This window comes from Macrotis lagotis, chromosome 1 (genome assembly GCF_037893015.1).
Source record: "Macrotis lagotis isolate mMagLag1 chromosome 1, bilby.v1.9.chrom.fasta, whole genome shotgun sequence".
Classification (NCBI taxonomy): Eukaryota; Metazoa; Chordata; class Mammalia; order Peramelemorphia; family Peramelidae; genus Macrotis; species Macrotis lagotis.
In genome coordinates, this window is record NC_133658.1 from 447,786,945 (window position 1) to 447,799,157 (window position 12,213).

Here is a 12,213-nt window from a genome sequence, read left to right on the forward strand (position 1 = left end):
CAACTAGGTGCCTAGAGCTATTCCTTAAACTTAACTCTTCCTGTACATGAATTGATCTCTTTATAGTTAACTAATAGTTTCACAGTTTCTGCTACAAATTTAAAATAATCATTACCATATATTAGGGGGTTCAAAGTGGTAAAAAGTATGCCCTCTCTTCAGTTCTAAGCATTTTCTTTGGCTGTCCCCATACCTAGAATGCCTACTCATCTTTGTCTCTTGACATCCTGGTTTTCAAGTCCCATAATTCTTGATCGCTGAAATTCCTTTTCTCCCATTTGTGTAAGAGCTATAGACATAATTTAATTTAATTGTTTGGAGTCATGAATCTCCATCCAGTCTATCTGATTTGACTCTTCTTTCAATTGATTAAATGCTGTAAGGACACTAAAGGTAGGATGGAAAGTCCAATATTATCTTTACTCTTCAAAACTCTCAAGGTACTTCTCCAGTCAAAGAAAGGGGGAGGTGAGGAAAGGGAGAAAAAAGGAGACTAAGATGAAGGATCCTCCCAATCCTTCACTGTCTAATGATTTGCTTCTCTTCTCATTTTATTGTCTGATCATTAATATTAAAGATTACATATCCATTTAGAATGTATTGCAGAATATGGTGTAAGGTGTTGAACTAAGCCTAATTTCTGCCTGACTGCTTTCCAGGTTTCCCAGCAGTTTATTGAAAAAAAAATTATCAAGAATTTTTCCTCAAGTAATTTTTATTTCTTATTTAATCATATATTGAGTTATTGAATTCCATTATTGCTGATTCTCCATTGTCTAGACTATTTCATTGATCTAATTTAATCAATACCATATTTTTTTTTTAAAGAAAGACTTGGGGCGGCTAGGTTGCACAGTGGATAGAGCACTTGCCCTGGAGTTAGGAGTACCTGAGTTCAAATCCGGCCTCAGACACTTAATAATTACCTAGCTGTATGGCCTTGGGCAAGCCACTTAACCCCATTGCCTTGCAAAAAAAAATCTAAAAGAAGAAAAGAAAGATTTCATTTATTTTGAGTTTTACAATTTTTCCCCTTATCTTGCTTCCCTCCTCCCACCCCAAACAGAAGGTAGTCTTTACATTGTTTCCATGGTATATATTGATCTCAATTGAATGTTGATGAGAGAGAAATCATATTCTTAAGGGGAAAAAAGTTTGAGAGATAGCAAAATTATGTAAGAAGATAATGTGTTTTTTTTTAAATTAAAGGTAATAGTCTTTGGTCTTTGTTCAAACTCCACAATTCTTTCGCTGGATACATACGGTATTCTCCATCACAGATAGCCACAAGTTGTCTCTGATTGTTATACTGATGGAATAAGCAAATCCTTCAAGGATGATGATCAACCCCCCCCCCCCCCTCCCCGTTGCTGTTAGGGTGTACAGTGCTTTTCTGGTTCTGCTCATCTCACTCAGCATACCAGATGCTTTTGATGATTGTTGCTTTATAATTTGAGGGAGATGGTATTCTCTATTCATATCTACTTCTTTTCATCATTTTTCTTGTTCAAGATTTTTTGATTTTCCAAATGAATTTTGTTATTTTATCAATTTCTATATAGTATCCCTTAGTAATTTGATTGGAATAGCATTAAAAGTATAAATTAACTTAGGGAGCCCTGTCATTTTCATTATATTGGCATGGCTTAGCCATTAGCATCAAATATTGCTCCAACTGTTTAAGTTTTTTATTTCTTTAAAGAGCACTCTGTAATTGAATATTTGAAAGTCTTTTAGGTGCTTTGGTAGGTCTATTCTCCAGATATTTTGTGTATTTTGTTGTAACTTGGAATGGGATTTCCCTTTCTATTTTTACTTCTTGGGTTTTGCTAATATTAATAAATGCTGATTTTTGAGATTTTTTGAGATCTGAAACTTTGCTGAAACTTTCAATTATCTAGATTAGTATCTTTGATGATTTCCTAGTATTTTTCAAGTATACCATCAGCAAATGAGGGCTAAATGTATCTCTTCTTCATGGCTTTAATTTCTTTTTCTTTTTTGTTGTTGCTAGCATTTCCAGAACTTTATCAATTAAGAATGGGAAGAGGGGCTTTCTTGTTTTATTCCCATATTTATTGGCAAAAGCTTTAGTATATCCCCACTGTATTTGGTTTTGGTTTTAGAATTTTTTACGATATTTTTTAAAAATGTCTTTCTCTGCCCATACTTTGTATAAGTATAAAAGAATATTTCACTTTGTTGAAAGCTTTTTCTGCATCTATTAAGATAATCGTAAGGTTTTATTTTATATGATTGTTTTCATGATGTTGAACTATATTTGCATCATTGATATAAATTCATTTGATTGTAAATAATGCTTTAATGAATAATTTCTTGGATAAATTGATAAAGTCTGTTTGCCAGGAATTTATTTAAAATTTTTGAGGAAAAAACATTAATGATATTGGTCTATAGTTTTCCTTTTGTATTTTATCTTTCCCTGTTTCAGGTATTAAGACCATTTATTTTGTTTTGGTCAATTATTTGTTTCTAATTATGTGTGCTTGTTCTCAATTCTGTGTGCTTTTTAGTATGTATTCTATGATGTTGTCTGACATCTTTAACAGGGATGTAAACAGTATCAAGGTCAGCTATCACACCGATAGTAAAATATTTCACTTGAAAAGGCTATAAGCTAAAACTTAAGTGGATGGAGAGTTGGTGCTCTACTTTCTGCTCACAGGTAATTGTGAATTCAATGAAGCCTCTGAGGCTGAGATATGACAGAATATGGTTTGATTCTCTTCCATTTGGGCAAGAAAACAGTTCTTCACCAGCCACCATCTCATCATCCCTATTGCTCTAACCACATATGAACTTGTCTTCTCAGATATTTTAAGTTTCTTGAGGGCAGAGGTTTCTTCATTTTTATCTCTGTATCTCCAGTGCTTAGCAGAGTTCCTGGAGACTCTTAGTAAAAGAATGCTTGTTTGCTTGATTGATTCCATTTTTGGATAGCTCTGATGATTTCTTTTTCTTACATAAGAATGAGTTCTGCCTCTTTGGAGTTTACACCCATTGTTTTTAATTTCAAATGCCTGGGCAAAATAGAATAATTCTAATAGACCCTTTTTCACAAGTCAGACTTTTAAATTCCAGAAGTTAGATAATATATGTCCCCTGTGACTTCCCCTCCAGTTTCTTTAACTGACATTGAGACAGTGGTGCTGGGTCTCTCAGTGGTGCTAAAAGGGATACTAAGCAAGTATATATAACAATTCCTGGCTCGTTCCCATGAACTCTGTTGGTAGACTGGAAGAGTTACAAAAGGGAATGTAAGATTTGTCATATTTGTCAAACCTCGGGGTGGGTGGGTGGGGGAGATAGTTTATTTTTTGGTCACAAGGTGGCACTCCAACTCAATGTCTCCTAGTGAAATCCTTACAAAGTAGCTCCTAGTCATTGAAATTCTGCTGGATTGGTTGTTCAGTTCTACTGAAGCCCAACTTTTGATGGCCAAAACTACTTGATTCTCTTCTTTTCTGCCTGATGTCCTTGAAACTCCTTATGGGTTTCAGTAATTTTTTTTTCTTTTCTGTATCAATATATGTCTGAAGTGGGTCTCTGTTTCTCAGTATTCATTTAAAAAAATAGCCACAAGTAAACAATAGGCTAAATTAAGAGTAGGAAGTCAAACAGTCAAGACTTCAATGCTCTTGAATCTAATTGTCTTTACACAAGAAATTGTATTAGTAAAACATTTTTGACAAGGACAAAGTGACGAAATTTCTGTGAGGCTCAATTTCTGCACCAGTAAAAAGGAGGCCCTATTTCTCAGGGAGTTGTGAGGATCAAATGAGATAATCATAGATAGAAGGACACAAATGTTGTATAAAAATGTCAGCTATGAACATGGCTAACTCAGGGCCAAGGTTCTTTATACTTCCTTCCTCTTCACACATTTAAGTTTTTTTTAAATTGATATCTTCTGTTTTTATGTAATTTCCAATTCAGAATATATTGATCTTCTATCTTCATACAGGAATTAGAGATTAAAGCAAGGGATTAAAAAAGGAGGGGGAGACAACTGTTTAGCAAAACCAACTTACATATCACTTGTGTCTGACAGTATATGCAGTTCTTCATACCCAAAATCACTAGCAGTAGTGCTCTTTCTCTGTGTCTGAGTGTCTATCTGTCTTTCTTCATAGAAACACATATGTATAATATATACATATATATAAAACACACACACACACACATATATATATGTAATTTTTATAGTACATTCTGTTTAGCGGGAGATGGAGAAAAGAACTTCCCTTTTTTTCCATATATCTATTGGGATAGGGGTGTGGAATGCACTTTGTTCTGAAGATTTAGGTCTGCCCACATTGCCTCTGGAGCACACGAGCTGAGCTGCAGAAGTCCTTCTCCCTGGGCAGCTAGGCGGCGTAGCGGATAAAGCACCGGCCCTGGAGTCAGGAGTACCTGGGTTCAAACCCGGTCTCAGACACTTAATAATTACCTAGCTGTGTGGCCTTGGGCAAGCCACTTAACCCCGTTTGCCTTGCAAAAACCTAAAAAAAAAAAAAAAAGTCCTTCTCCCCAACCAAGATGCTTGGAGTCCTCAGGTCAGAGAAAGTGGTAAGAGGAAAAGTGGTCTTCTAGGGAGGGAGGATGAAGGTTGGCAGTGTACCTGGTTGCCAAGTGACGGTACCTGGTTGCTAGGTAACGGAGCGCGTCCTCTCTTCCCTTCAACTTGGAAAGGTGGGGGAGGGGCGGAGAACCCTCCAGAGACAAAGTCGAGTCGTTACTACGAGACACCAGGAGGAAAGAAGACATCCGAGGGGGTGAGAGATGAAAGGACTCGGGGAGGGGAACCAGAGCAAATGTCAAGCTGAGCCATTTTTTTTCCCAGTTGGCAGAGTTGGAGCAAAGATGTAATTGGGAAAAGGAAAGGAAACCGAGGTAGGGCGGAGTGGAGGGACCTGGGAAAGGAAGAGAGGATTCCAGGAGAAGAAATGAGGAAAAGGATGTTTTGGGAACGGCCAAAATTTCATGGAAAGAACGCGCTGTGAGATTTAACATTCCCTTTCCCTTTACATTAGTACTGTTTATATAAGCTTGTATATCACTGAAATCTATCTAGTAGTTCAAAATAAAGCACCCAGTTTCGGGGTCGACAGCCAGTCAGTGACTGTAGACAGTGGGAGTAGATAGGTAATCATTTTTCTCCCTCGAGTCCCCATTTTGACTTTAAAAGAAAAGACTGGCTAACAGACAGACACACACGCACACACACAAACACATACACTCCAAAGTTTTGGACACAATAAAAGCAATTTGAGGGTTTTTTCTTCCCCCCATAAAATAAATGTATTGTGCATCGCATTTGAAATTAAAAATAGGGAACATATCAAAATGTTATTGAATATGATGATAATGATAATGATTTTTTCATTATCATAGCGGGTGGAAACCGGGCAGAAAACTACAATTTCATTGGTTTAAAGACTTCCCAGAGTAGGGGCGGCTAGGTGGCGTAGCGGATAAAGCACTGGCCCTGGAGTCAGGAGTACCTGGGTTCAAAGCCGACCTTAGGCACTTAATGATTACCTAGCTGTATGGCTTTGGGCAAGCCACCTAACCCCATTGCCTTGCAAAAACCTAAAAACAAAAACAAAAAAAAAAAGATTTCCCAGAGTGGAAGCTTCATCCATCTAAACCATGGGCAGCTTGTCTTGACTGTATGGTAGTACAAGTGACTTGCCTACCCCATCTTCATACAGATGGTATGTGTTGACAAAAGGCCTTGAACCCAAATCTTCCATACTCCAAGACATTGCTGCTGGATCATGCTGCCTCTCTTTCATGTTATGGTCAGTAAAAAGTGGATAAAAACTAAAAGATGAAGGTATAGTTGAGGTTGAGAGAAACAGAAAAATGAAGAACCCAGGAGAGGACAGGGAGGATGTCTCTGGCTGCTGCTTTTGCTGTACCTTACAACAATCAGAATTTAGGATTTGGAGAGTAAATTAGATAATAATTTTAAAAATCGTGATTAATCTTTTTGGAATGCCTCATAACTCTCCTATAGAAATAGCCCTTTAATCAGCTATAATGTTTGAAACAAAAAAAGAGAACTTGGTAGTAGAAAATCATTTGGCCAACCCCCCTAATTTGCAGATGAGGAAACTGAGACCCAGATACATTGGTATTAAATGGTAGATCTAATTTTAAATTCATCCTCTGACCCCCAAAGCAAGACAGTTCTACTGAACTATATACACTACATCAAATTTTAGCAGTCAGCTCCTCTGTTTTTATTTTCAAATGTTATGCTTTATTTTTGAAATAAAGTTTATTTTCCCACAAAGTACTAAATGTTTTGCTGAGAAGATAAGAAATTGAATAGATTTATTTTTATTTACAATCTTAGAGGCATGAGTTGGTTTGTGAAATATTGTATACAAGTCTTTAGTTTTAAAAATTGTCAGCTTTTAAGAGAATAGAATTACATCTTCCATCAATACCTGAAGAAAATTTAGGAGAAATACTCTCTCTATAGGAGAAAGAAATCCAGAACCAGACCCAGTGAAAATATTAGTAGTTCTCATGGATTTAATTATCATTTCTATGCAAACAACTTAGATCCAGCAACAACAAATCCAACTCCAGTATCCCACCTAAGGTTCAGTTGTACATTACTAAGTATCTGTTGAACATTTCAAGCTGGGTGTCCCAGAAACATCTTAATCTCAAAATCCTGAATGTTTTCTTCCCCCCCCCCCCATACACCCTTTCCCCAAACATCCCAATTTTTCTATGGACACCACTATTTTTCTCATTTCCCTGGTTTATAATCTTGGTTGTCTCCAACTTATTACTCTCATCTCACAGTTGCCAAGTCATCCACCTCATCCTCCTCATAGCTAACCAAATTTATTTTCTTTAAGTGAAGATCTGACTGTGTTGTTCTCTTGCTCAATAAACTCCAATAACTCCCAATTACTTCTATGATCAAATACAAACTTCTTTGTGTGGATCATAAAACAATTTATAACTCGGCTTCAACTTACGTTTGCAGCCCAATATATATCACACTATAGTTTTAGTTAACTCTCTTATAGAGACAGCAAGGTTGCACAGTGGTTTAGAACACTAGACCTGTAGTCAAGAAGATATAGTTTAAATCCAACCTCAGTCTCTTATTAACTGTGTGATGTGACTTTGGGCAAATCACTTAATCTGTCTCTATTTTCTCATCTGTACATAAATAGTAATAGTATCTATTTCCAAGGTTGTTGTGAGGATGCAAAATGTTTAGTACCTGGCATATGGTGTGGGCCATATTAATGTTTTTGAAAAATAAAAGGCAATATTTCAAAATGAAAAGTAACAAATATATTTAAAAGATTGATTTTTTACAAATGGTTTGTTCAATAAAAATAAATTCAGAAAAATCATTTTGGGAGAAGATCATAATAAAACATTTCAACTTTGATTTCTTATCAATCAATCAATCAATAAACATTTATTCCCTGCCTTCTAAGGGTCAGTTACTGTGCTGGGATACAAAAAGAGGCAAAAGACATTCCTTGCCCTCAAGGAGCTTACAGTCTGATGGGGTAGACAACATGTAAAGAAATATGTAAACAAAGCAAGATAAGCCCAGGATAAAAAAGAAATACTTTCCTTGAAGTATCAATAGAAAATTGTATATTTTATAGGAAAAGTGATCCCAACTGCTGCAACTTCCTGTCCTTAAAGAAAAATTAAAAAAAAAATGCAAATCCATAGTGTTATTTAGAAATCACATTCTCACAAGTTAATATTGAAATGATTTTACAAAGTGGAGAGAAATTTTTAAGAGAACTTGCAGAAGTGTTTTATTTCAGCTTCACCCTTCCTGAAAAATTAAGCATTTTATTCCTTACTTTATTTATTTGAATGATCTCAAACAAATTAATAGATGGAGAAGTAGGGAGAGAATCCTCTGATGGGAAGTCATTTACAATTCAGTTTTGCAAAATTGAATTTTAGGCATTTATCAAAAGAAATATTAGAAGGAAATAAGGGCAGACAATGCCCATTAAATTAGAAATACTTCTCTGCCAAAATTCTTGTGAAGGGGTCAACATTGAGATTCTTACATAATTAAATAATGAAGATATATATGTATATATATATATATATATATATGTATAAAATGGAATACAAATATATGCCTCAAAGGACATTGGAATATTCTAGCTTAATATGCTTTTCATATCTGTAATAATATAAAAATGTTTATTTTAAGTTATGCATTTTGTTTATTTTACAGGCCACACAAAACAAAATGTCTAGGGTCCCAAAGCATTTTGGACTAAGTTATGATGAAGAATTAAAGATGATGAAGGAACTTGAGAAGATTCGCAAACAAACTAAGAAAGATTTCCATAAATTCAAGTTAGTGGAGGAATCTAAATCAAAGCAGAGTCCTCTACCCTTTTCAGTTCTACCAAAATCTTTTAATAATTATTCTTCTCAGAGTTTTAAAAGTTCATACAAGGCCATTGCTACAGAAAAGACTGTTTCTCCTGAACAGTGCCCTTCTGCAATTCAAGATTCAGAAAAACAAAATCATGATTCCAGACAGAAGATTCAAGGAAGTAAATTACCCTTCAAAGAGAGAAGAAAGATGACACCATTTGCTGATAAATCTGAAAAACAGTCGTTTCGTCCCAAAGAATTTTATTTGAAAAATAATACTTATATTTACCAGCATGGAAAGGGAAAACCAGTGATTGCCTCGTTAGCAGGCACTTCTAAACAAGCTGTTTTATTTAAGCAGCCAGCTCCTCCTCACAAGCCTAGATATCGCCGAGTCATCCTTCGGCAAAGGCAGTTGCCCACTCCTCAATCCCCCCTTCCTTTAGGAAAATCCAACCTGAAAGATGAACCCTCTTCTCTCCCAGAATCGTATCACGCTGAAGAAATCATAAGTAAGGAAGTTATGGCAAGTGACCAGGAAGCTGAAAAGATCTCGCCGAGAAAAAGGAGATTGGTGGGACTCCGCAGAGAAGGTGTTTCTTATAGTTTGCAGGCTGAGAAGAAAAGGAAAAAAAGTCTCTCTTCCAGACCTGAGGTAGAAGTCAAGATGGAGGAGGAGCCCACGATCGAAGTTACGATGGTAGAAGAAGAACCCCAACCAAAGGAAATAGAAGAAAATATATCCGTGATGCAATTGCCCAAGAGAGACGTCCCAAGATCAATTGAGGAAATAATTGTTTCCCTTCAGTCTGAACATCAGTCAGCGGTAGACAAGAAGATCAAAGAGCTCATAAAGAGTGTCCTTGGTCAGAACTACGACATTAAAATGGAAGTAGGTGAACCAGAGGAAAGAATTATAGCTTTTGTTGGATAAATATTACCATAGGGCAAGTTGCAATTTTCTTTTCAGAACTGATAGCATATAACATTAAATTAGACGAGCCACAAAAGGGTCCTTTATCCCCTTGAGTCTTCTTTTCACCTATGGTGCATGCATAGCGTTTCCAAGTGAAATAATTTTTAAAAATAAATTTAAAGAGCAGTATCTCTGCTCTCATAGCCTCCTCTTCCTTCCCCCTCCCCTTCCATTCAGATTTTTTTAAAGAGTGCATGGTTTTGCAGTTTAAGTAGAAGCTGCTTGGCTTTATGTCATCATCTTCCACGTGACTTAGTCAAGTCCCTGCAAAGTATCTCAGTCTTAGTGTTTGTGAGTAAAGCAAATCACCCCACATGTAAAAAGTGATTTGCCCAGGGTCACACAGCTGAGATCAGATTTGAATTTAGGAAGATGATTCTTCCACCCTTCAGATTGGGCTCTCTATCCACTATCTCACCTAAATGCCCCCAAATTAGCTGATTAACATTTTAATATGTTTAATCTATGAATCCTCAAAGGGGCAGCTAGGTGGGTCAATTGGATAAGGGTACTGGCTGGACAGGGTGGATGGAGAGCTATAAGACCAGGTTACCAACTCCACCTCTTTTAGGAATTTCAACCTCTTCCTTGCAGATGCCCATTAGAAACTAGCTGCACAAAAAGTTCCAATCCTGCCTCTCCTACCTCCCCCATATTATCCACCTAAAAAAGACAAAGAACAAACTCCCATCAATTAACTCTAGAATTTTAACTCTAGTTTTGCAAAAAAGGAGGTCTTCTTTGAAAATGGAACTCTACTTCAGAAAGAATTTAGGAACTGGTTTGTCCTGCTAACCATTATTCATTAGATTTACATTGAGTGGGGGAAAGAAGAGTACTATAATGGAAATAGCCTGTCCAAACTTTTAGCTCTTCTGAGGAAGGATAAGTGGGTTGAGATTCCTATTCTAGCACTTGCTAGCTTTATTACCTTAGGCAAAGTATTTAATCTTTCTGACATAGAATTTTCTCATTTTCAAAAAGATAAAATTTATACATAGGGTTGTTGTGAATAAAGGACTTTGTCAACTATAAAAGATCATATAGATTTAGTTATTACTATTATGGTAGTTGTTAGAATCTGAGTCTTCAATGATTCAGTAATCTTGAAGTAGTGAATCTGTTTTATTTTTTTTTCTATTACTTTGTTTACTTTGTAAAGGGAATTTTTACTGAGTCATCTCTAACCTGGGCATGACAAGGCAGACCAGAGACAGTTAATGTGGCAGTTAATCAGATATCAGTTTATTAATTACTTTGTAAGGAACCAATTTGTAAATTAGGGAATTACTTCATTCCTTTGTAGTCTTGTTGAAGTTTGGACAGGGAATATATATATATATTATATATATTAATATATATAATATATATATTAATATATATAATATATATATATACACATGCATTTTGGGGGTTTAAGTGATCTTCCAGGTCAAGCTCACCATGCAGGATAATACAAAGATTACATCATTAGTGACCCTCCAAGTAGGATTGGAAAAAACTAGATGGGTTGCATAATTTTAAGTTGTACAGTACACCATAGAAGAGGACTGATTTAATTCACAACATAGGCAAAGAAGAATGCAGGATTCCCAGGCCTAGACCCTGACTGTAAACAGGCTCTTAAAAGCTAAATTATTATTATTATTATTATCATTATAGATCTCTCTAGATTGTGTCAGATAGATTTTGTGTCTATGGAGGATCCTAAGGTGCTTACCTCCAAGAAAGTTATGATAATATGGAACAAAAATGCTTTAGAAGAGACCATGAAGCATTGATGAACATGGTTTCAGTTGTCTAACCATATACTGACTGAAGAAAAGATTCATTCATTGTCTGTAGAAACATTCAGTCTTATAGCTTCAGTTTCTTCGTGGAAGTCATTTGGTGGCTTTTTTACTCAATTTCTAGGGACTTATTTCATTTTCCTATTAATTCTATGTTGCTTCTCACTTTTTGCAATTATTAATCAGAATTCATAATACTTAGTCCACATCCACCAAATTATTGCCAATTAGTGAAGATCCAAATATGAGTAATCTTTATTGTTACAAAGTGAAAATTCTATTAATTATTCTAAACTTAGAGGGTTCAGCACTGCCCAGACTAGTAAATGTTTAACATGAGTTGGCATACTTGTCTTCATTTTTGGTTAGCATGACCCTGAATTCCTTGTAAAGATGACAAAATTAAGGATGAATCAATTTATAAATGGCTTCACATAAAATTTAGTGTTGTCCTTTATGAACTAAGTAAACTTTGAGGTTTTTTTCCCTATAATATTTGAAGAAACAGTTATCTTATGAATGAATTCAAGACTTTTAAAATAGTCATTAGCCCAGTAGATATTCTGAATATACTCTCTTAATAGTTTTTTGACATGGAAAAGTTTCTGGCTGGAGGAACTATGAGTCTTAAAGAGAAAGGTGATTTTTCTTTCACTTTGGAGGTCAAGAATCATTTAGGCTATGAGAAGTGGGCAGATTGGGCTAAAATACTTTATTTAGAGTAGAATGGAGTTCCTCCTTGATATCCTGCCCTGCCCACTTGCAGCTCAGAATTCCTGAGCACATGTAATCTCCTTAACAGTGGGGGCTACAAGCATATGCTACCACTTTTGGCTATCTACTTAGTTATTAATAATTCTTTGATAGATTTTTTATAGCATTCCCTCATACTGAACATGTCCAGCTGTATTGAGTTAATCCTCTTAACTCATCCTGGATGAGGTAAGATAAAAAATTCTAAATTCTGTATTCTGTTTAAGTTCAGCATTTTTTAAAGTTAGTTGCTCTCAATGTTTCTACCTTGAG

At 35.6% G+C, this 12,213-nt stretch overlaps 1 protein-coding gene across 2 annotated transcripts in view; it reads left to right on the forward strand.

Annotated features, from left to right (window-relative positions):
- The first annotated feature begins 3,375 nt into the window (after positions 1-3,375).
- The window catches only part of TTC6 (tetratricopeptide repeat domain 6), a 248,960-nt gene continuing 240,122 nt past the window's right edge, over positions 3,376-12,213 (forward strand). Inside the window, exons 1-2 of one of the 2 annotated variants that reach the window (XM_074213416.1) lie at positions 3,376-5,020; positions 8,273-9,313. In XM_074213416.1, coding sequence (XP_074069517.1) covers positions 8,288-9,313 — 1,026 coding nt within the window. In that variant the 5' untranslated portion in view covers positions 3,376-5,020; positions 8,273-8,287. The remainder of the gene's footprint in view (positions 5,021-8,272; positions 9,314-12,213) is intronic. The other variant, XM_074213417.1, reaches the window with a different exon arrangement.